General features: G+C 45.0%; 1 protein-coding gene across 20 annotated transcripts in view; it reads left to right on the plus strand.

The window, feature by feature from the left end:
- The window catches only part of tcf7l2 (transcription factor 7 like 2), a 77,418-nt gene that overhangs the window by 46,448 nt on the left and 5,656 nt on the right, over positions 1 to 25,314 (plus strand). For 7 of the 20 annotated variants that reach the window (XM_029833931.1, XM_029833928.1, XM_029833866.1 and 4 more), the window contains 8 exons: positions 15,369 to 15,501; positions 17,512 to 17,614; positions 18,516 to 18,602; positions 22,426 to 22,566; positions 22,655 to 22,817; positions 22,923 to 23,030; positions 23,632 to 23,698; positions 24,429 to 24,479. In XM_029833931.1, the coding sequence (XP_029689791.1) occupies positions 15,369 to 15,501; positions 17,512 to 17,614; positions 18,516 to 18,602; positions 22,426 to 22,566; positions 22,655 to 22,817; positions 22,923 to 23,030; positions 23,632 to 23,698; positions 24,429 to 24,479 (853 nt within the window). Of the gene's footprint in view, positions 1 to 9,129; positions 9,283 to 15,368; positions 15,502 to 17,511; positions 17,615 to 18,515; positions 18,603 to 22,425; positions 22,567 to 22,654; positions 22,818 to 22,922; positions 23,031 to 23,631; positions 23,699 to 24,428; positions 24,480 to 25,314 lie in introns of those variants that run through there. The other 13 variants (XM_029833888.1, XM_029833944.1, XM_029833919.1 and 10 more) reach the window with 7 other exon arrangements.

The following is a 25,314-nucleotide window of genomic DNA, read 5'->3' on the forward strand; positions in this document are numbered from 1 at the left end:
CATTCGAACAATAGTCGTTGTTAATGCTGTTTTGAGTTTGAAAAGGCAAAGAGCTTTATAAAGGTTAGATTAAGATGCAGCTAAAAGATGCACCGATAACAGTTAGGGTCATTGCATATGCTTGGCCGATGTGTAACAGAGCCTGAACCCCAAATCCCCTTAAATAAAGGGATAGAAAAGCCACCGGGGTTACTCCATCTTGAGCCATTATCGACCACTGGCCGAAAGCCATTCGGTATGCCGCTGTACTTTCCAAATGATCTTAAAATTATTTTCACGTAATCGACGCTGACGATTAGTTTGCATTTGTCTATAAATTTAAACTAAAAGGTAAAGCATTCTTGAAAATGTTAGGTGTAATGGGTTCGACGGTTTTAATTGGTATACGGATTAGTTTAGTTTGGTTCACTGCTTCTGATTATTTTTCCAGGCCAAAAGGAGACACAGCTAAAACCGCTAATACGGCCAGTACCCCAAAGCGCTCTTGTTTTTGAAGACGCCAAAGAAAAAAAAAAGTGGCCTCTGCTCGCGTTTGGCCCTCCGAGGATCGTGGATAAGGGACATTATTCTCAGAAAAGGCAATTAATTCCGCTGGCAACGATCGGTTAGAGCTTCTTCCCCCACCGCCCCTCCAAATGCCCTCCACTCCACCCTCCATCCGCCATTTGAAATGCTAACACAATGAAATATTTTTCTATTGGTCCGTGTCCCTTGGCTAAGCCACCGCCGCAGGCGAAGAATTTCATCGACTGATGAGACCACAGGCATGCCCGATAAAAAGGTTAACTGTACGTGACACACACTCCAAGTAGCCTGCGCTACCTTGAACTTTTAAGTTCGGTAACTTTTATTTGACTTTTTATTATTATCGAGGCCCAAAACCTAGTTGCTTTTTGTGACGGCATTATGTTAAAGAATACTATGGGCCGACTTTTTAAGTATGTCAAAAAAACGGTCTACGAATTCGGATTTCCCTTTTCCTGCAGTGACCTTTGGCAGGACAGTTTCATAAAACGTAAAGATTTTTACTACCTTTTTTTTTTCATATGTAAACAATCTGTCGTAATTCATTTGAATAGCCTAATTGTTGTGGTCGAAAATGTAATTGCATTTAACGTAAAAAAAACATACAAATATTTACATTGTATTAACAACATTGAATTACATTCTAAATTCTTTAGCGACAGTAAGACTTTTCTACATTTAGGTTCCCTAAAATCTCATTGTTTGCGCCCTTTGTGTCGGATTCTATGCTAGCGTACTACCCAAGCGCCGTTAAAGAACAATCCGGGACGGCACGTGTCTCCCACCTTCAGGAGGAGCCGGGATATACAGCCAGATAGTGGGAGGGGAGGGGGCATTTCAGGCAGTTTTTAAATTGTTAGTAAAAGATACAGTATATGGGCACAGAATAGGTATGGCTGCTGCGGTACCCCCCCATCCCCATCCCCATCTTTCATGCACACAAACACTCGTGCATGCGCGCGCGCGCACACACACACACACACACACACACACACACACACAGCGAGTGCCGTGCGAGGACCAAGGCAGGTGGCTCCCCATGGCTGCAGCTTCATGACAACATGCCATTAGAAATAGCAGGCCTGTTGATCAATCCTGCCGACATGACAGCTTCGCCGCGAGGCCCGGCTCTTTGAGTGCCGACGCGGCGGCAGCTCCCTCTCCTGTTTCTCCCCACTAATTGGTGAAGGTTTCTCTTATATATGCTCGTGGCACAGGGCTTTTTTTTTCTCCCTCTCTCTCTCTCCCTCTCTCCTCCCTTCTTCTCTTCCTCCCCCACCACCTTCTTCCTTTTCTTCTTTTTCTCTCTTCCCCCTTTTCATTTATTTATTTATTTTTTTGCATTTTTTTTTTAGCTGCAGCACCTCTCTCTCTCACCCCATCCACACCATCCGTCCCTTCACCCCAACACCCGTTCTGTCTCTCACCTTCTATCTTTCCTTTGTGTGTGTCTAAAATCGTATTATTTTTTTGTTGTTTTTCATTTTAACATTGTCACATTGGAAGCGATAACTTTGGGTGATATATTGCGAGTGTGTTGAGTAAAGAGATTTGTGTGCCGCGGGCACTGTTCTGTTCTGTTCTGTTTCTTTTTTTTTCTTTTTTATTGTGGGACTGTTGGCGCTGGGATTTGACATTGACTTTAGGCAATGTGCATCAACACCAGATATACAATAGAGATCATCCTCGGAGGGAAAAAAAAATGCAATCGTTGTCAGGTGAACCAGAGGAGAATGTAGAATCTTGACAGTTGCATTTTTAATTGCCTGCTTTATTTTGACATTTTCCACTGCTAAAATTGCTACATTGGAATTTGTTAAAGCTCTTTTTTTTGTTTTTTTTCCAAACAGCTGTTCTGCAGAATCTGCTTATTTGATTTATCACGTAATCCTTTCCCCCCCTTTTTTTTTTATCAAACAGAATTAAGTTGCAAAAACGTCAAAACAATTGTCAGCAAACGGCTGAACGTTGCGTGCTGCCTTGTCACGGCACGCAGGGCTGCGTTCTAATTCCGCCAGTTTTGCCGCGCGCATCACTCTTAATCGCCACCCACTCTGAATCTCTCCCAACTAAATAAATGAGGGGGAGATAAGCACACATTAAATGTTTAACTGTCTCGCATTTGTCATCTGCTTTACCCCTCTTAATTAAACAGATGCAGCTTAGCCCTGCGCTCCGAGTGACACACACGCGCGCACACACACACTGCTTTTGAGCACTGGAGCCTGAGCGCAAACACTGTCCTGCCGATGATTAATTTAGCCGTTAATATTTATTTTCCTCTCTTGCTAAGTTAGCAGCTCAGTGGAGAGCCTGAGATGTTCCTTCTTCTTCTTGGAGCCTGTCTTGTTGCAGAGAGGTAGAAGAGATGGACCGTTTATTGTTGTTCTTTCTTAAAATTGTCTCGCATTTGTCCCACGATGGCGTTACGGAAGTATCGAGTGGCTCAGCGGAGATTCCCAGTGTTCCAGCGATGCATCGCAAGTTGAAAATATTAACTACTACCTCCACCCAGTGGCACAAAATGAAAAATAGGCAGGTGTGATTGGCAGCACACAGTATTTAATGTAGTGGGAAGAGTTGCCTTAAGCAAAGAGGGGGATGCATTCGCCGCACAATGGTAGCGCTATCTCACACTCTGCATTGTCTCTCTCATCGCCGACCTTATTACATGCCATATTCAGCGTGAAGATCTTTCTTATCGGCATTGAATTTTAATGCCAGTGCGCTTAGATTGCCGCCTTATTCCACCGGTTGTTTTGACATCACATTGCATTTTCTGCACGTTTGTGCGCGCTGCGTTTTTTATCGTCTCTTCGAGAATCAGTGAGGGGATCTGTCCGCACTGGCGTAGCTGAATATGATCTCAACTTGCTGACTGCTCCGAAAGACGCGCCGCAATCGAACAGTGTGTAGCACGGGCGCTTTGCCGGCTCGCGGGGCATCAGCAGGCGCGGAAAGGGAAAAGGCAGAGCTCGAGTGAGCCCGGGCCTTCGGGTGAGTGGGAGAAGAGAGTAGAGGAGAATTCGGGGTTCCTCTGAAGCCCCACTCTACAGATCCGAGGAGCAGAACGGGGATCAAAGTGGCTTGTTTTATGTGGCGGGTGCGATACTTTGAAGTCCCAGAGTCACCTACAGCACTCACTTCATCAAGTTCACTAGTGTCTTAATAGCAGATCAATAAGTTTCAAAGTCAGAGAGTTAATTTGATACCAGCGTTGATGTGATCACGCTGGGCCTCAGAGCTGCCTGCTCCGCTCCCTCTCTTCCCTCCTCTGCTCCTCACCTAGATTGGACTTGTTTTAGGCTTTCAGCTTGAATTAAGCAGCCATGCGATTGTGTGTTGGGTGCCTGTTTTCACAGTGGACCCTGCAAACATTTAATAAACCATTTATAGTCCCTAATCATTCATTCATTTTAATTAAAATCTACAGCCATCTTAAACAGCTGTTTGAATTTACAGCTGCCTTTTGTATTTTTCACTTTTATAATTTTATTTATCTTTTAGATTACATTCTGAGCTACGGTGCATTTTTTTCTTCTATTTGAGACAAACATCTTGTTAAAAATAATTTTCTAAAATCAGATTTTATTTTATTTTTAAAGGAGATACATTTGATGGCTGAAATTCTATACATTTTTTTTTATTAAAGAGGGCAAAAATTTGTATTTGCCTTAACTTGAAATTGAATTATTTGTAAATTCAGATAAATGTGAGTAAGAATGAAATAAAAATTAAGTAACTATGTTGAGAATAAATGGCAATTGGCCGCGGTAAAATATCTCAGCATCGGCGGCGTTACTTGGCGAGCAGGGACGTTGGAGCGCTTTCTTTCGGGCGCTATTCTTTTCAGAAAGGACCGGCGCCATCTGCATTTGGTTCTGTGACACCAGTGAGGCTGGACTGGAGAACAAAAGTCCAATTTAATATGTTCATCTAAGGGTTGCTAATGGTATTAGGGAGCCGGCAGGGTGGTCGGCAGGGGCCCGGCGCTCCAAGGTGAGCTCGCAGCTTGACCCCCGCGCTCACACCGATTTACTGGGCTGCTAGCATTAGTGCCCCACATCTGTCATTTGTATGTGCAACCTCTACAACTCCGTCCTCTTTATTCTGTGATTGTTCTTCCGAAGGACGGGAAAAAAAATGTTTAATTGTCCCGAGCAAAGCTCCAGTCCAAACTAAGCGACGGATAAGATGATTCTGGAAAGATTAACGATGGCTGCTTTGGAGATTTGCTGATGTGTTGCTTAGAATTTACTATATGTGAAAAATCCAAAAATTGGGACAGCGGCATAAAAAAATTTGGGCACAGACGAGGGGACGATTGGACGTTCTTATTTCCCCCCCGTCCCATATTTGGTAAATCGTTCCCTAAATAACCTGTATAATTTGTATCATTGCTGATGATATATCTAAAAATTGCACATTGTTTCGTGTCTGGGAAATTGTGCAGCGTGCCAGGGCTGAGAGAGCTGCTGCGCGCGCGGGGAGCTTTTTCTGTGAGTAACGGGAGCCGGGAGAGCGCTCCAGGATGCAGCGGGTGGTGCTGATGGAGGCTGCCTGTGTGGTCCTCAGCGGTCCGTGCTTTGCCGGGCACTGCTGAGACTGCTGGAGGTCCTGGGTGTCTCGCGCTCTCTTTTTATTTTTTTAATGAATGTTTCATGTTAAATTGAGTGCCGCCTTTGTTCAAAGCGCTGTTTAATTCGCTAACTATTCCAACGATGGTAAAATGGTGTATTCTGATCTTTAAAAAAAAAAGAAAGAAAAGACATCATTCATCAAAAAAAAACCTGTTCTTTGAAATTTTTCGTCTCCTGTCGCCAAAATAATTTTTAATGTCTGATTTAAATCTTTAATAAGACGTTTAAAATTATGACTTACAATATTTCTATATTCTTCAACCTTTTTTTTTTCTTAAGGTTCCTGCTGTTCATGCACCAAGAAATCTTGCTTCATTAAAAGTGTATTAATCTTGTCTCGTCTCATGGGAGGTACCTTAAGATGATGCTGTGTCTTTTTCTTTAAATTGTTGGAGGGAAAAAAAAAATCTTCCAGATTTGGTCCCTGTCAGTCAGAAATAATTGTGTGCTTAATCTTGTCCCTGATGGATGACTTGGAGTTCAGCAATGGGCCAGCTCCAATGACAAATACAATATTAATATTCATTAACTGCTTTGACAATGCTAATTTTGATGCAGTAGTAAAGGGCCTTCCAAAGTTAGCGGCCAAAGCATCAGAGCTGAGCAAGGTGGCAAGATAATTTGTGCTGCTTTACTGAGCTGAAGGCTTTTAAAGTCTTAAGCAGGGGGAAAAAAAGGCTAGGTACCACAAACAAAATAAAAGAGAAAGGGAAAAAGTTCAGACGCATTGGAAACCAGGACTGTGGAAGTAATACGATCAAGAGGCGGCTACAAATATTTGACACCTCCAATGCTGCATCTTTGAGCATTTCTTTTTAAATTTAAACAAAAAGCTACGACAAAACGGAGCGTAAGATGGTAAGTCAGCACATTCTCAATTTTTTTTTTGTTTAATCTTTTTGATCTTTTCAATTATCGCTATTTGAAGATCAATAGTCATTTTTTTTCTACTGTGGTTAAAAGGCTCACAGCGGTGGTATAGTGGATGGTCGGATCACGGCTTTAAGAGTGGGCTTCCTCTCTTCAAGCCACCAGTTGGCCGGGTTGAATTTTCTGTTGCCAGCTCTCCTGAGCACCACACAGGGCTTGTGTCCATTTATTGGTATTTTTACTTTTTTTTTTTAAGTGTTGAAGTCGGTTCAGTGTCTGGCAGGTTTGGCTCTGGAGCTCCAGCTCTTTTTTTTCTCACTCCTCTTACAAGGCTTCGGGTGGGCGACTCGGAGGCGCGAAGGCTGCGATGCCGTTCCGGCCAAGCATCCTTGATGATAAATGTTTCAGGTTGTATTTTGCATGGCTGTTTTTTCCCCCCGCTGCTTGTGCGGGAAATTTGGGCAACCGACGGGCTGGACTGAGGGGCAGTGTGGCTGCGCCTCCGCGTTGCCCCGGATCGGAATCCAAACTGCGCCTTTTTCTTTTTTTAACTTATCGGGTTTTTATGGCTGCCGTTTGTGTTTGTGTGTGTTTTTTCTTTTAATTTTGTGTTTAATTTAGTGTGACTAGTGGTGAATGGAGCGTGGCTAGTTGTGGGGATTAATGACATGACGAGAGACACCCCGCTGCTTGAGTTTAGCCAAGTTAGGGCAACTCCTATAGACGGCACTTCACCACCTTTATGTCTGCCAAGCCGCTGAATGAAAGCCTTTCTCTTTTTTCCCCTCTTTTTGTTGTTCTTTCAACTTATCAAAGAAAGAGATGGACACAAAAGAGCTTATTGGGGGGGATATGAAGATGGGCGAGGGGGAAAGAGGGAGTCCCGTTCAGATGCGGAGGAGAGCAGCGCAGCCTGCCTGTTTGTCTGAAATCATGAGGGGGCTGAGAGGGAACAACCAGCTCTGGCCGTCTCTCTCCTCCGTCGGACCTACGGTGCCGAGTCGCTCCAGCGTACCTTGGCTCTCGCCCGGTCCTTCGGCCGTTCTGTCTTATCGGCTTAGCCCATCGGGCTTTGGCGAGGGGGGCTGCCGTAGACGAGGTGCTGCCCCCCAGTGGATTAGTGGCTGACATGGTGGTGGGAGTCTGCTTGGAGTCTGTGCACTACCACGAGTGCCAGCATGCTTGTTTTAACCAGGAACCGAGCAGCATCACAAATACAGCTCTTTTAAATGGTAAGACTTTTCCACGTTTTAATTATTCTTCCTCTTGTTTTCACGCTGCATGTTTTGCTTGAAATATTGTGTTTGGGGTGGCTTTATTCACTGATATTTTTCCTGGGCTTTTTTGGTAATTTATAACACTTATGTTGCTAAGTGACAGTTTGACAATTTAGATAATGAAAGGCAGCGTTTGATTGCTTTGTCTTGACAGCCTGACAGGGGTGGATTATTGTAGTACATCAAAACAAATTGCATTCATTTTTAATATTATTTATATTAAAAAGCAATTATATTGAATCCTATTGATTGCTGATTGTTCCATTTAGAACAATTTATAATATTATTTCTTGTATTTAGGTTTAAGCCGTTTTAAGTGCATGTCTAATCTGCTGTGAGCTTCGGTGCTTCTAAATCGCACTTGATGTGTAATATCGAAGATTTTGTTTTAAAACCTGGATATTATTTTTATGAATAACCTGATTATGAGCAGTTTATTTACAGTTGCCCTAAAGTAAGATAAGCAAGCGAGTGGTTTTATTATGAAAAGCATTTGTTTTTATTTTATTTTAATTTTCGCAAAGTTTGAATTTGGTTTATTTTGCTGAAGATTTTTTTTTAATTTTTTGTTTTTTTTTGGGGGGGGGGGGGGGGGTGTCATGCATTTGTGGATCTCGCGCTAACATTTCAGACAGTGGCGTATTGCCCCCCCACCACCACCACCTCTTTGCTCTCTTTTGGCATTGATGCCATTGTGGCTCTGTGATTGGGAGCTGTCCATCACTTGCTGGTGAACTGGCAGTGTACTTAAGAAAGTGCACGTGGGACAAAAGGAGATGGCAGGAGTGTGGCAGGCCCCCTCAATGGAGGGAGGGAAGGCAATTAGCCACCGCCTTGTCGGACCTCTTTTACTTGTCAAACCGAAGCCCCCGTGTTATTGTCCGGGCTGTGTAAGGGACATTCCCAGGGCTTTGTTTTGGCTTTAAGGGCCTTGGGACTCCTTGCTGCAGGCCAGGGGAAGAGCGGCGTCCCATCAGTGACAGACAGCCAGAGCGAATACAGCAGAAAAGAGGAAGAAGAAAAAAATACAGTCATGGTGTGTTTAGAAAAGGGGCTCTTATTTAACTACTGCGAACTTTAAAATTTGATTTTTTTTTTATCTGCATTTAATTTTATTTTTTTTAGCCAAAAAACAGTTAAATCTGATCAGCTATTTCCTTTTCTTCTTATATTATCTGCTTCAAAATAAATGAAAGTGGACTGGTTTGACATGGGCACTATAAATATTTAATTTGTCAGGGTAATTATCGGGGTCCAGGTCGTTAAAAAAAACAAAACACAACCGTGCTAATTTTATAGGATCTTAAAAATAAAAATAAATCCGATGCCAAAACTGGAAAATATTTATTTAATCTAAGTTTTGAAATCTGCATTTATTGCCCATTCTTTAATTTGAAAATAATAATTAAAAAAAGTTCAGGTGGAAATGAAGAGGTTTTTTTTTACTAGCTATTTAAAAAAATTAAAGAATTTTTTCGAAAATGCTTCATTTATTACTATCTAAAAATAAGACGGTGAATGTTTGATGAAATTCCCGAGCGTTCCAGCTTGTCTGTAGGTGTGTGTGCGCGCACGGACAGGCAGCAGATCAGTGGAATTTGCACACGCCTGTTGGAGGAAGTCGTGACCGTGCAAAGCCTGTCGTTTGACTTCGCTCTTCGCACGTATAATAGATTTGAAGGCGAAATAGTTGCAGAGAGAACAGCGGGGAGTTGAGGATGGCGAGGAGGGGCTTGAGGCCTTGTTCACATGAACCTTGAATGGAGACGGAATCGGGGGGGGTGGGAGTTAAGAGAAGAATTGTTCTCCGCTCTAAGGTATTGTTCAAAAAAATGCGCGAGGGAGGGGAGGGGACACAAAAAGGAGTGCGGCGAAAGGTGCGTGTCAGAGTGAAGACTTTCTCTCCCTCTCCTTTTGGTTTACCCCCCTCGCAAAGTGGGTATGAAGAGGGGACTGTCAGCATCACAAAGGTAAAGTGACTGTTGGCCACACTTTGCTGAGCCTGCCCTCCTTTTGTGTGTGTTCTTGTGTCCTGTTGCCTTTCTTTTTCTTCTCTCTCGCTCTATCTCGCTCTCTCTCTCTCCCTCCTCTTTGTCTCCATCTCTCACCCCGCTCACTTTACCTTGTAGCCAAAGCGTTTCAAGCTGCCAGTTGGTCTCTGGGCATCCTGGAGGCACAGCAGAGCCCACACACACATACACACACATACCCTGAGAAGCACATACAGAACCAACGTCCAGCAGGGATTTGGGTAATAACTGATTTTGTAAGTGTGTGTGTGTGTGTGTTTGTGAGTTCATATATATTTTTTGCTCGTAGGTAGAGCTGTGCAGTTCTGAACATCTGCTCCGAGTAATTTCTCCTTCTCTGTATGAATCACTCGTACTTATTGTCATCGGCGTAAAAACTTTGACCTAGAAAGAAGAGGAGTCCGCGGGGCCTGCTGTGGTTAGATTGGAGGATTGATTTAACCATTTTAAATTGAAGACTATGGCGACTGTGTACCAGAAACTAGACCTCAGAGAACCTGGGCAACAATGATTAGCAGGGCCAGGTGCAGAGACAGGAGGGGACGGTGAGCCCACACGTACGCCACGAAAAAGTCGCGCACAGTGAAGGAAACAGACAAAGAAGGTGGAGAAGCGGCCAAGAGAAGCAAAAGATCTTCTCCCTAGTGTAGAGAGAGAAGGAGAATCTGGAGGTGGAAGGAGGAGGAGACGGGGGCAAGGGTGGGACCGCAGGGGTCACGTACCCGTGGAATCAAGCTGCAGCCGGGCTGGAGGAGATGGGAGCCAAGTTAGGAGTTCTGGGCCCCTGGCTTTCTCTCCTCCAGCAGGTGGGCCGCTGGCCCCTCAGTCTGAGCAGCTGGGTGAGTAACTGCACGGCTACCTCTCGTCTTCTCTGTTTCTCTCACTCTGACAGGTTGTTGTTAGGGTGGAGGGAGCAGATATTTGGACGGCGAGAGCTTCGGACATCTGATAAAACAATCTCCTCTCTGGAAAAGTTTTGTTTACGTGTGTGCAGCACCTAAAAGCCTGAGAGGCCTGAATAATAAATGTCATAACTGCACTTGCAGATTGATTTTTAAGATTCAGTACTCCCCCCCCCCCAAAAAAAAGAGATTCTCTGGAGAGGGAAATAATTTACTCAACAAAACAGGACTTGATGGGGCTTGTGTCTTAAAATTTTAAATAAGATTTCAATAACCTGCACGATATTAACATAGTCCTTTGTTAATGTCGACGTCCTATTCAAATTCGTAATCGCTCGGCTTTCAGATATAATTCTGGGGGGCTGATTGCATTTCAAAAGGCAGAATTCAGTCTGGCTCTTAACGCTGTTACACAATATCACCTCTTGGAGAAGCCCCTTTAACTCAGGTATGAGAGCTCAAGAGGGTGTTTACACGTTCCTTAAGAGGCGATTTGTCGAATACAGAATACAACAGTTGCCGCCAAACAGCACTTCATATTTAAACTATTTGTGCGCGCCGTCGTATTTATCCCTGACATATCCGCAATGTGTCCTTTCTTCCATTCTATTTGATGTGCCGACTATCAAAGATGGGAAGCGAAAATAAACGGTGACGGAACGACTTGAGTGCCAGCGAAGAGAGCAGTAGGATGGGGAGCAAAGGCTCTGGCCCACATAATATTTTTGTTCCTCGCTGTGATCAAGCAGTCGGCGTGTCACTGCAGCAAAGTGAATAGATTAACTTTTAAATATACTGTGGTCTCAGGAGCCCCTAGCCCTCAGAGATGCATCTTCACTGCAAGAGAAAACTGATCAACACCTCCATATCTGCTTTTAAAATCCCTTCGCTCCTCCATAATTCCCAGGTTCTCTATATTGTGTTAATGATTAACCAAGAAATATTAATTCTGAAATATAGCAGGTTTTTTTTAAAAATCAGTGTGGCATGCTGGAGGATGTGGGCTCTGATAAGCCTTTAATTTGTCAGAGAATTTCATATTCCATCAACGTTAATCTCTGAGCATTCCTTTAGATTGTCGGGTGGAATCCGAAGGATAGATTTTTCGAAGGGCTACTAATGTGTGTGTGTGTGTGTGTGTGTGTGTATATGTGTGAGCACGCAGGTTTGGTACGGTATCAGCTCCACGTAGAGACGAGGCTTTTTAGCCTGAAGGGGGCACTCTGCTCCCCTTATAGGGGAAAAAAAAACAGTTGTGGGTATAAACACATTTCAACAAGTCGGAATGGAAATGGTATGGGATGATTGACTGAGCCGGCTTCTGGGCAATTTATGTTTTTGCTCAAATCAACGCGCACATGCGAATACGTGTGCACAGCTTATGACGCTTTCTCTAGTGGTTGTGTAGAGTTTATTTTTTTATTTATTTTTTGATGTGCCTTGGATGTGGGCCACTTGCATGCTCCGGCAGATTTTTCTGCTTGCTGTGGAATTTGGAGGCCTGAGAGGGACCCTCCATCCATCACCGCACTGTCATCCGCATGTCTTGCTCCTCTGTTGCTGGCTTCCCTTCCCCTGCCCTGGCCTCACTACAGCTCATTAGCACCCCGCGAGCTGTTGTGACAACTCATCATATCATGACATAAAGCAGAGAGACGGAGACTCCAGCCCTCACACCCAGCCGCCCCCTGGGGCCACAAGGTCACCACCTTTACATTTAGGGCTCAAATTGGCCCTGCGAGGTGCCACCAAGCGGAAACGCAAGGCCAACAGCTTTTTCCTGTCCGGCCTCCACCTCTCTGTCTCCCCCTCCAGCTTTGTTTCACTCTGTCCTGCTGTCACCTTCTCAACCCCTCAGCTGCCTCCTCACCCCCTGACACCCCCCCCCCATTCTCTCCAGAGATGTTTCAAAACCTCCTTTATTTGTCCAAGTCCCAAACACTTCTCTTACCAGTTAATATAGAAAACATTTTACTTTGAAGACATGCTGGTTGATGACAAGATTGTGGTTTTCAAATATATATATGTATATATATGTAGACAAATTGGTGTAAGTATTGCAGACAATAGGCCTTTTTTTAACTGTGACGCTATCGATGCATAGAAGAGGTGGGAAAGAATAGAGCCGAGACAATACTAACAACTTCGTCAGAGGAGCCAAATGTTCCGTTTGTGTCTGCTCTTCTTAAATGTGCTGCCTGCACTTCACAGCGCTGGCCTTTCACAGCAGCAGGCGCCGTATGTGTCCTGGATATGGAAGGAGTCAATGTGCTGCTTATTGATGTTTGTGCTCTGAGATTCTTCTGCGGGGTCTTATGAATGCAAAGTTTCTTTTTTCGGCTTGAGCTTCACAGCCGTGACTACAGAGGAGTTTTTCTTCTATATTTGTTTGTTGTAATGACGGAGGTGGTGGGAAGGATGCAAACCAGTGGGGGTGTCAGGGCAGGAAGTGTTCTTTATTTTCCCCTGGCTTTTGTAAAGCGCCGAGCCTCCCACGTTGCATGCTTTTGTTTCTCCTAATCTCTGTGGGGTCCGCGTGGCTTAAGAGCGTCATGTAGAACTACCCCTGGACTTGTATTGTCCCACGTCGGGCACGGGGTGGGACAGGTGCTGGCCTTTCTTTTTGTGGGGACCACCGGGTCCTGCCTTGACGTCAATGGGACACAAAATGGATCTGTTGCAAATGTGTTCAGAAGGCTTGTTAAAAAGAGTAGAAGGAAAAGCAGGTAAATCTGAAGACGACATTGGCGAAAACATCAGGTTTACTAAGATATCTTATTTTCGTCATGTTTATTTCGCATTCAGCCAGTTTCTGTTGGGTGGCCGGCTCTACCCAGTGGTAAATAAATAACTGCTTGGAAAATGTCAATATTATTTCCACCTCTGAAACCGCTCAGCTAGGCCACTTATGAAGTTCTCCAGAGACTTGAAAGTGGTAGTTGGCGGGAGCAATGCTAATCAATTTTATATTGCTCGATCTGAAGTCGGTAACCAAATCTTATATGGATACAGCAAAGTTTTGGCCACATCGCCTCCTTTGAGTCCTGAAGGTTCCCGTTTGCCTCGCTTTCGAGGTTGGATGGACACTTTTCAACCGCAAGTGACTGATGTAAATCAGCTGCCTTCAAGCTCTGTCTGTCATCCCCTCCCTCTCTCAGCCACATGCACCCTGTGTGACGCCCTCCGTCTAAATGTGGACTCAGTGGTTGGACATTTTGAACTGTCTTCTGAATGGCTGAGGCCCCTGGACAAAAGAATTCTTTTAAATGGTCACTAAAGCTTCTCAGCACCAAGAGATGAAGGATTGACAACATTCTTTCACATCATTACCCCAGGGAGGAGCGAGGAGTTATGGAGGAGGAGGTTAGGAGGTGAAGATAGCAGTGGGACAAGAGAGGGTTGGAAGACAGAGCCACCTTCTAGCATTCAGCTGCAGACTCATCAATTGTCACAACCCCCCCCCCATCTAAATCCTCAGTGTTTTTTGTTTTTTACACCCGTTCTTTTTTCTTTCTTTTTTTTGCATCTATTCTACATGTGCTGCTCAGATTGGGAGCCTCCACGCAGCGAGGAGGTTTATGTTTCTTTTTAATGAATCCCTTTCCACCCACCCCCTACACGAAAACACACATACGCCCCTCCTCAACCCCGCTCTCCTCCTCGCCTCCGTAGCCTTTTCAGCTCAGGGCTGTGAATGAGTCCCAAGAGTCTCTCTGCCTCCCTGGAGTTCTGCTGGGGTTCATTAATCTTTCATTGGGACCACGGCAATAGGGAATGCCCCCCACCCCCTCCACACTCACCAGTTCCCCACTAGCGCCAATGCTGGATTTAGGTCTAGGTGGCCAAGCTTGCGCGAGGCCGTACAGATGGACAAATTCAAGTGCACTGTGGCTTTTTCGCAAGTGTCTCTAAATGGACCGTCAGTGTATTTGGCCTGAACTCACAAAGATAATTAGCTTGTAGCATTTGTCCTGCACTACCTCCAAGGCTTTTTATTTGTTTTGCCAATGAGCATTGGGCAACAACTCAGGTTTGCACCCCCCCCACCAATGTCTAGTCTCATTTATGTTAAGTCTATCACAGTGCTCCACAGTGTGTGTGTGTGTGTGTGTGTGTGTGTGTGTGCATGTGTGTGTGTGAGTATATATATGTATACACTTTTTTTTTAAGTGTATACATATAAGTCACTAATGAGAGTGTATGGCCTATGAGAAAGATTGAGTGTACACTCACATTGGTGTGCCCCCCCCAAACATATCAAGCATGTTATGATAAGCCTGATTAGTGCTGCTTCTTTGACTGCCGAGGGCAGGATAAGGACGTGTGGGTAAAGAGGCGAGAGCAGCCTCTTCCACCAGCATAATCGACAGCGCTGCTCTAATCTGGTTATCTTGTGGTCGGGGGACTGCTCGTGTGTTAGTGTCTGTCTCTGGCCTGATGAGACAGGCTGAGCTCCGGTTAACACAAGGGGCCCACGGCGGCACACCCCTAAAGCTCCACTGTAATCTTTGGGTAATTGAAAAAAAGGGGGCCTGCACCACTTAGGCACACAAAGAGAAGATTACATAGCTAAAACTAATTTGGCAAAAATGCAGAAATGGATTTTCAGACCCTCCTCCTCTCTTCTAACCCTTTTATCACAATACACCCCTACCCTTCATGAACTGGACCCTGAGGGGAATAGATGAGGCAAAGGGGAGAACAGGAGGGGGGCGGCCAAGACGAGCGGGAGCTGGCTGGAGCTGCTAATGGCTCTGGATTTGCACGCGCAGCCTTGATTTTGTGGTTTACACATGATCGATTACTTCACTGCAGCTGCGGTTAAAAAAGTGCCTCATCACACATCAGGCCCAAATGTGAGCTGGCACCCCTCAAAGCCATGTAGATTGGGTTACCAGATTCCAGAGTGACACCACAGAAGTGTTTTTAATTACAAACCACATTATTTTCACTGCGGCTTGGTGGTTTGGCACCTCAAGGATACCCAGAATTCTGTAGCTCCTGTTTCCAAGTGCCTGCAGACCAAGCTGTAATTGTGTGGCAAGAGCCTTAAAGACCCCTTCACTTGGATGTTAATACTTCGACCATTTTGTTTCCCCTTTCTTGTCTTCCTCTTTCTCTCAGTCTAATAAGGTTCCAGTGGTACAGCACCCTCACCATGTGCACCCTCTCACACCTCTGATCACCTACAGCAATGAGCACTTCACACCGGGGAACCCCCCACCTCACCTACAGACAGACGTGGATCCCAAAACAGGTAAAACGTCATTTCACTCCTTTAGAGTTTGAATTTCTCATTCAAAGTCGAGCACACGTGCTACTGGATGCTACAAACAGTGATAGAAGTGGGTTTTTATAATATGTCAGAAACTTCTGAGCACATTTCTGAAAACAAGTTGTGAAACCTTAGATGAGCTGTGTCACCTCTTTGCACTGATGGGCGTGTAAATGTTTTATTATGCCTTACTGCCACAGCTCAGATATGCTCGGATATTAAGAGATATGTTCGTCTAGATGGCGTCTGTCTGTCTGCAGGAACATTGTAAGCACACAAGATTAGATACCACAATATGGTGCTCGTGATTGAATAGCAGCTGTTGGGTAAGAGTGGCTGTATTGTTCACTTAAGTCCTATTTAAACTTGATAAAACATGCATTGCTTATATTGCCACCTCAGAACCAGTGACAAACTACAGCACATTTGTGCTCACGCGCTGCTGATTGATTTAGCTAACATGGTCAAAAAAACCCCACAGTTTGGCATCAGGGGCGAAACAAAAATTTGGAGGAAAAAAAAGGAATTTAACAAACAACTACGGCTGCTCGTGATGTCGGTTTGCTGAGGCTCAAAACAATTCAGGCTCTGTGGTTGGACTTCCAAATACCACAGATCAGGAAAGGCACAGGAGGCCTCATGGCTGTCTGCAATGATGACTGTGCTTGAGGACACAGAAAAGGGGAGGCATAGGGTCTTTGAGTGCGCAAGTCTTCTCGGCAATTCTATTGAACTCCAAGATCATCTTGACCCAGCACTCTATTTTGTCAGCCATCATTCAGCCTAGCTTTTTCAGGTTGATGTGTTTTCAGTGTGAGGAATAATTTCATGGTTTCCATTGGTTTTTGCTCGTTTAGGTAAGAATGCTGGTCTTTGCAAAGGGGAAATAATGTGCCAGCTGCTGTTTAATGCAGTGCTTAATGGGGCTGCTTAATTGGGCTCAGTGTTTAATTAATTAATGAGCTTTATTAGTTCTTCAGTGCTGAGTGCTGATGGGATAATGTTTCCTTTTTAATAAACCCGGCCTTTGTTAAAACACTGCGCTACAGTCCCAAAAATTGCCAGACAGCATTTTGTCTGTCGGTATTAGAATCTCTCTCAAAAGTCCAGGATTTATCCTGGATCGACTGCAGACTTTGGGTGTAACTATTAATACGGGCCAAAATCTGATCCATGAAGTTATCTAGCTGTAATTCAGCCATATTGGCGCAGGTATCAGCAACAGATGCACAGACAGCCAGATGTGCATTTCTAACACACAGCTGCCACCCCCCCCCCACACACACACACACACACAAACACGTACACACACACCTTCTTAGCTTGAATTCTTTAAACCATTTACACAACACCAAATGTCTATTAAGCCTGGGGGATGACAAAGAAGCATATAATTTATATAAAATCGAAGTGTCAGTAACAAGCCAAAACCCAAACACACAGATCGTACTTCAACAGTAGATTTTCAGCCGACGATCGCACTGCTCCTTTAGGTTTATTTCTGTAAGGCAGGTGGCATTTCATTTCCATAGCCAATATTCAGGATAAATCAGAGAGAATCAACCTTGTAGTCGCATATAAGCAGCCCTCTGATCACATTGAAGGGTTTAATTATATCGCTGTGTTTTGTTAACTTCTAAACCCTCGTCATTTTATATCATTAGAGCTGAATCAGTAGACAAATGCGACAAGAATCACGTTGGTGTTTTCTCCTCACCTCTCTCGCCTCTGCCTCTTCTAACACATTGTGCCGCCGCCGCCTCAAAGGCCTTTGATCAGGAAGTGTGATTTAGAACTGTGTACATGCGAGCAACAAGCCCTCATCCTCCTCCTCTTCCTCCCATCTGCACTCCTGTGATGTTTTCCCCATTCAGATGTGTGAATGTCTCTGCAAAGAATGAATTCGGCGCTAACAAAGATTCGGTTCTCGCTCTCGCCTCTGTCATCATGTCCGTCCACCTCCTCTGTACTCTTGTCATCTTTCTTCCACAGGAATTCCAAGGCCTCCACATCCTCCAGATATATCTCCTTATTACCCACTGTCACCAGGCACTGTCGGCCAAATCCCCCATCCGTTAGGATGGCTAGTACCACAGTAAGCAGATACATTTTTACCACTCCTTTTGTCTTAAAGGTGTTAAGAAAAGGACTGAGCATCAGCCAAATATTGCTCCTTTGTTTTGGTTTTATAGTTGAATGGATGCGTTGTGCAATTTTATGCAAGAAATGGTAGCGTTCTGCCTCCTCGCGGTCCTCTCAGACGACCCTGATACATGAACCTCCTGCCAAGCCATCGCTTTTGGGGCTCAGCAGCCCAACGATGGCTTCCCCAGGCTCTCGCCAACCACAACTTACTTTGTGGAATATACTATTTTGCATGTCTGCGTCTGGTCCAATTAGAGCAATGAACTGTGATTGCCTGTATTTTACCCATAATTCCACAAGGGGTCTTTCCCTTGGTAACTCTTGTCAACACTTGTTAATATGACAAAAGGCTACAAATTAAGCTCTGTTAATTTAATGTTTTCTCACCGCGATCTAAATACCGAGAGAGGCCCTGAGCGCAGCCATGGCGCCCTTTGATTTGCTGCACTTTATTTTGGTATAAATTTACATTCATTATTGTTTGTCTTTGAATGTGTAGACCTCAATTAGCGTGATGGCTCCATTAAAGAGACCCGCGCTTCGTCTTTAATTATCACAACAAAACACCTAGTTCCAGCTTGGGGAGGAACAGGGCCCCACTCTGTCGACACCGAGTGAAGGGTTATGAAATTTAATTAGCCATAGCTATCAAGATTTGTGCCATTCAAATTGTTTGGAGTTTTCCTCCCTTTGATCCGCGCTCTGCAATCCCCTAGATTTTTGTCCTGATCAAATGAGAATAAAGAGACCCACGGTAGGGAGAAGAGAGACAGAAGGCTTTTACCTTCTCCCCTTCCATCAGCCTTGCTCCTTTACCTATGTGTCTTTCTTCTTTCCATCCTCTTTTCCAGGCAAGGTCAACCTGTTTATCCAATCACAACAGGGGGATTTAGACACCCCTACCCCACTGCGCTCACTGTCAACGCATCCATGTCAAGGTGAGTTGAGCATTAGGAAATACACACACGCACACACACACAATTGCATGTTTTCTATTGGAGGTGATGGCAAAGCACAGTCAACACACACTCGCGCGCGCACACACATCCGGAGACACTCAGAAGCAACTTCTCCCTTAAGGAGAAGAGCTCTCACTCCCCATCCCTGTGTTCAAAAGGCCAATTCTCCCGTGTGGGGCTCCAGCGAGCATGCTCAAATATTAATTATATTTATCATTTTCTAATGAGGCCCCTGAAGAACATTTACCCCCGCCACATGTCAAGCTGCTCTGAAATGAGTGGGGGCATGTCCTTGCTGTGAGTTGGAACAGCAACACAGATAAACAAACATGGCAACACTTTGAAGGGGGCGCGCTGATGTAAAGCCGGGCCCTGACACTTGGCTCGCGCATCGACATGCCGCATTAGGGTCCAGTTTGGGCTCTGGTATGGACATTACTGCACCCATGGGGGGTGTATGTGTAATTGTTGCCATCTTTTGTGTGTGCATTTGGGATTGTTAGTGTTTACTACTACTACTTATTCCCTTGAGGGGTTTGAACCTAGGATATTGATGATATAAATGACTAAAAGGTCTTAAATTTGTTGGTCTGTAGGAGCCAGATTGCAGCCACACACAAAAACAAACGCCTCGTTGCTCCACTTGTGCCTCCTCCTCCACCTCCTCCTTCTCCTCCGCCATGTGGGACTTCAGGGATAGGAGCTGCTTTACAGTCTAGGGACAAGAACTAGAGTTGGTTTAATTACGGCCTGATTGGGAGAGCAATTTTATACCCCTCTGTCGCTGATGGATTACAGTTCCTTTCCTCCCCCAGAAAAACCATTTCCCTGCTTTTCACTCAGATTTGCCCCTCACATCTCAGGTGCAAATGGGTCAAATGGGTGATCTGCCCAAACGTGGCATCTGGCAGCAGAGCTCAGACGACCTGGGCTTTAAGTGACTGCTAATTTGGCTCCTTAATGACAGCCTCTACATTATGATGATCTTATTTCCAGCATAGTTAATTGAATATACTGGCCGGGGTGTAGAGGGGGGGCTAGCTATGGGGAAGAGCTAATGCACTGTGATGAGGGCCCTAATTGAATTAGTATAACTGAATAGATGGAGTGCTCTGGGAGATCTCTGGAGAATGGGAGGGTTTAACACATCACCCAAAAAGACACCCCCCCCCCCTCCACCATCATGAAGAAAAGACATCCTAAATTGTGACTTTGAGGGAATGAATAAAAATGAGGCTTAATTGTATCTGCAGAATAGCCACAGTCGTCATACGCTGCCTGCAGCCACTCGGTTTTTGTTTCAAGAGCAGACCAGACTGCAGCGATAACTCGGAGGGTTTGTAGCGGCCGAGCGAATGAAAGTGAAAGACGTCCCGGCCTTGTAGTCCTGTCAGGGGCCACTTCTTTGCAGGGGCGCGCTGTTTCCTTTTTCCTCCCATGTGCCGTAGCCGGGACCGAATTAGGATTCTGGGGATGAATGTGGTACCTGGTCCGGCAATGAGCACCTTACACGTCGGTGCTGTTAAAAAATGCATCTTGGTTGGACGGGAGGAAAGAGCCAAGGAGAGTTGAGACGGTCAGTGGAACAAATGAAAGACACGATTTAGATAATGGCTTCGGAGCCAGTGCAGGTCGCCTACATTGTGTGTGTATGAGACAGGTGAGGAAGTGTGAAGGCCCCTTGTGCTTAAAGCTGCCCTTTGATATGTCCCCCCCCCCCCCCCCCATTCCGCTCCCTCTCTTTTTCTCCGGGTTGGAGAGAAGCGCACCAACCTGGTCATTATACATTAAACAGGCTGGGGCTGCTGCATCACACCGGCAATTAAATGGCACTAGCTGACACGATGCTTGCTATGCCAGTGACCCCCCCACCAGCCAGCCGTACCTTTCAGATTGAGACATAGAAGCCCCAGGGTTGGAGGTAGGGGTGGGTGGCTGGGGCGGTGCGGGGGGGGTGGGGTTTACCACGTCTTCCTCTCTGTGTTGGTTAAATTGGACCAAGGTGCGCCTTTCCACTGATGAGCTTAGATGATGGTGATGAGGATGCCCCTGTGCTTCAAAGGGACGGCCGTCATGTTTTAACCATAACCTGTGCCGTGCGGTGGCGGGGGGGGGGGGAAGCGAGGGAGTATGGAGGTGGTGAGGGGACAGGGAGGAGGAGAAGAGACGATGAAGTAGGAGAAGAAGTAGATCTTGAAACAGTGGAAATTTTAACAAGTGCAGGGGGAGGTGGTGGTGGTGGGGGGGGGGGGGGGGGGGGGGGGTGAGCAGTGTGACCGAGGACAACGCAGCACCCCTAATGATGGGTGATATGCAGCAACTGCTGCTGAGCTCCCCATCAACGGATGACATGGCACAAACACCCATGTCAGTGATGAAGAGGGGAGAGGAGGGGGAAAAATGGAAAGAGTTTGAGGGGGGAGCGCACTGGCACTCCCCTGAGATGGCCTCCAACAGAAAGTAGTTGTTCCTGGCGAGTTTATCCTCATCATTATATTCTGGCTCGGAGCCATGCAGCCAGACACAGTCGGATAATGAGCTGCTTTTTAAAAAAAAAAGAGGGAGAGAGAGAGAGAATCATTCCCTTTTTCCTCTTTCTTCATCCTTCTCTTACATGTGTGTGGTCATGTGGAGTTTGGGCTGTAAACATGCAGCTCGAGCAGCATGTTCATTCACTCAAATATCCCAGCGTCAATAATTAGTGTTGTGCGTTGGAACAGACACCCCCTCTGACTGGCTGTTTTGTGTCCGGGGTTACCTTTTTAATAAATAAAGGGATTCTGGTCCCTGGAACAGTTGGAGATAATGAAATGATGATAGGAGGGGGGATGTCAGGAGATAAAAATGTCAGAGCTGCTGACAGTGCTGATTTTGCATAAAAGAATAGGAGGGAGGCAAATGAAGACCCTCTACCTGAAGTGAAGATACCCAACTTTGATAAACCATTTTAATCCAGTTGGCAGTATTTCTTGATCAGAGATACGAGTTCCCCCAATTCTGACATTTTCATATCAATGTAACTGCACCAAAAACACAAATACTGATGAATTGGATGAGTGGAATAATCCCATTGGCCTTTCGGTGTCTGTGGTTTAAAGACATCGTCTGTGTCCCTCAAATCTTATTGGACACCACTTGCTGAGCTTCTAAAGGTGTCACCTGCTAATCCAGGTGTAAAGGCCCCCCCCCAAGCCTGAATGTGAGGGGTGAATGAGCTTAATCAGCACCGATATGTGTCTGAAACGACTATAATAAGAGCTCAGGGTGCAACAGGCGCTCAAAGAAACTAAATTAAATCTAGTATGTGCTTTGCTGTCTGTATTCACCACTCAAATGTTTCTTTTTTTTCTGTCCAAAGTGGGATTTAAGGGATTTATCCTTGCATGGGGGTTCTTACCGTTGCATAGTGAGAAGCATAATCTGAGTTGGACTCTGCAATGAAATATTATTGACCTTCTTATGCATTTTGAGTTGTAAAATGTTCAAACATTATTATGTCTAGAACTTGGTTTGTTGTCTGTATTCAACACTCAACTTTTTCTACTTAAAATGTTTTTTAAAAGATTTTTCCTCACATGCAATTCTAACTAGTTTCGTGTTGTAAAAAGTTTCAATTGTTTGCGGATAATAATGCAGAATTTAGCTTCTTAGTAGTTTTTGGATGTTTTTTTTATGTGTAATTATGTCGTCTTATGACTGTTTCATTTCTAAAAAAAAAAAAAAGAATTACGTTTTTTTTAGCCTTGTTTACATGTGCTTCATTTTCTCATTTCACCCGTGTCAATTCTGACGATTTACACAGTCTTCTGTCCTCTAGGTTCCCCCCACACATGGTGCCCCCTCACCACAGTTTGCACACCACGGGCATCCCACATCCAGCCATCGTCACGCCCAACGTCAAGCAGGAATCCACCCACAGTGACATCAACTCCCTCAACAGCTCGTGAGTAGCCTTAATCCTACCGCCGGTTCGGTCTCAGCCACGGTGGGCCGGCGCCACACTCACCTTCCCGCCCTCTTGTCCTCCGCAGGAAACAGTCAGACTCCAAGAAGGAACCGGAGAAAAAGAAAGAGGTCCACATAAAGAAACCCCTGAACGCCTTCATGCTTTATATGAAGGAAATGAGGGCCAAGGTGGTGGCGGAGTGTACACTGAAGGAAAGCGCCGCCATCAACCAAATCCTGGGGCGGAGGGTAAGATCGGGGCAGGATTTTGGCAGGGGAGGACCCGTTTGGCCCAGTTAAGCCCCAGACCGACATATCTAAGCATATTTCCGTGTGTTGTTTCCGGTGTCACAGTGGCACGCCCTATCACGGGAGGAGCAGGCCAAGTATTATGAGCTGGCCAGGAAAGAGCGACAGCTTCACATGCAGCTGTATCCGGGCTGGTCAGCACGAGACAACTATGTAAGTTTTTAAGTTTACAAGTTTTAACAGCCGGTTCTCTCCCCCCGACTCATTAGGTGACACTACCGGGATGAGCGCTCGAATTTCCACCTTTTTGTAGACGTACGTCTTTAATTTGTGTGAACGTCTGGCCGTGACGTAAACATGCAAGTCCGATAAATGTCTTCGGACCCTGGACGGTGCCCCGACAGACAGGCGCACTAATTCTCTTCACATTTTTAGCCCGTTTTGGGTTTATGAAGCTCACCAGACTCTTCCCCGAATAGCCTTAGAGAAGTCTGTCTTCCGAACCAGAAGCTCGTCAAAACATGTCTAGATGCTCAAAGAACTGAGGAAAATGAGAGAGTGAGGGGAAAAAAAGATTACAGAAAAAGAAGAAAGATCAGAAAAGAGGAGGAGGAGGCGGAGGGAGGATTCTACTCTGGCCTGCAGTGGCTGTAACAAACCGGAGGGCAGAGATGAGGGGGGAAAAAGGCAGATAAAGAATGAATAAATAAATAAGTAAACACAAAGATGAGTTCTCTGTTTCATGTTTTGGGCATTCTGCAGTATAATAACTAAGGTTCCTGTCTGTGGCTATTTTTTTTCTTTCTATTTTTTGTCGGCTAACCAACAGGGGAAAAGGAAGAAGAGAAAAAGGGAAAAGCAGCAGCAAGCAGAGGGCAATGGTAAGTGAGCTGCAATTATCTCTCATATTAGAAGGACCCCATCATGTGTCGGGCAGATGTGACATTTTGCAAGATAAAAGTCAAACAATTTTTCTGTTAGAGTTCTTTTGTGAGTGTGTGTTATTGTGCCTGGCTTTTTTTTTTTTTTTTCTTTTTTTTTGGTATAGTTATGCTACCCAATGCAATATTTAAATGGTAGAGTTGCCTGGTAGACCCCCCCCCCCCTCCCATTTTCCCCTAGCCTTCCCTAGCTAATAACTGAATATGCATGACCCTCCACTTCTCCTCACCTCCCCTCTTGACACCCTTCTCCTCTCCTCCTCCTCCCCCCACCCACTTTTGCCCCTTAGCATTGTGGTATTGTGATATGTATGTTTTGAGAATGTGAAGTTGAAGCATTAACAGTGTTGTGTGCGTGGCCCTGTTTTATAATGCCTGTGCCCTGCAGATAGATCACACTACTGTGTGTGTGTGTGTGTGTGCGTGTGTGTGAGCTTGCTTGCTGGGCTGCCCCTTGCTTGCTTTTATGCATGCTTTTATATCAACACAAGACCAATCCTCTCCATCTTAAAATTAAGGAGGTTTGCTGTTTCTATGATTGCTCTCCTTCCATTCTCATGATTCACTGATTGTGTTGTGAGGAAAAATGGCAACTTGTTATCATGTATTTAGCGCTCGTTTGGTGACGGATCTCTTCTTGAAGGCCTCTCTATTTGTTCTTTTTTTTCAGAACACAGAGAATATTTTCCAAACCCTTGCCTTTCACTCCCTCCGATTACAGGTGCTAATGACATTTTAAGTATTAAATTACTAACATGTTTATATTTCTTTTATATATTCACATATGTATATCAGTGAATGTTGATTATTAAAGCAGTTTTAGGTTTTTTTCGCTGTTTGCTGCTTTCCTCTTCTTTAAATGTTTCAATTATATATTTTATATGACTTTAATCTAGCTTACATTTCATCTACCTCCATTTATTCATGCTTCTGTTTAGCATTAAAGCATTTTCTCTAATTAAGCATAATCATTATTCAACTCTCTAGAACTTGATATGTAAGATAAAAGATTTGTTTTGGAGTATGACCTGAGATTAATGATGTCAGGGTAAACCTCCTTAATCTGTAGGCTTCAGTTGCTGTACCCGTGTCTATAGGCTAGCATGAGGTTGGCTTACTTCCCCTCTAAAGCTGCGACTGCTCCAACCAGACCTGGACTCAAACAGCTCAGTATTCGGTGGTCACTCTGCTCTACCTGCTCCAGCCGGTCAGAGCTTAGAATGTAATGGTGACGGCCTTTTGAGCAGCTGATGGCGGACAGTCCAGCCGTTTGATGTCAGGTCTCGTGAGCAGGTTTCTCCTTCAGGCTCCAGCCTGTTTTTAATCCTCTCCCTGGCTAGAACTAACTTGCTGCAGTGCTATTTTAACAGTCTACCGCTGCTCAGTCCTTGACCTTTAACCCTGTCCATATTTGCTCTATTTAGATCAACTCAGCACTTCTTTTCTTCAGCTTCAGCTCTAATTTAGATTATCTGACTGAAAGCAGGCAGCTGCCTCTACGTAAACCCGTTCATTTGCACGTTTTTGATTGTCACTAATGTCTAAAACACTCGTGT

Source organism: Takifugu rubripes, chromosome 1 (genome assembly GCF_901000725.2).
Source record: "Takifugu rubripes chromosome 1, fTakRub1.2, whole genome shotgun sequence".
Taxonomy (NCBI): domain Eukaryota; kingdom Metazoa; phylum Chordata; class Actinopteri; order Tetraodontiformes; family Tetraodontidae; genus Takifugu; species Takifugu rubripes.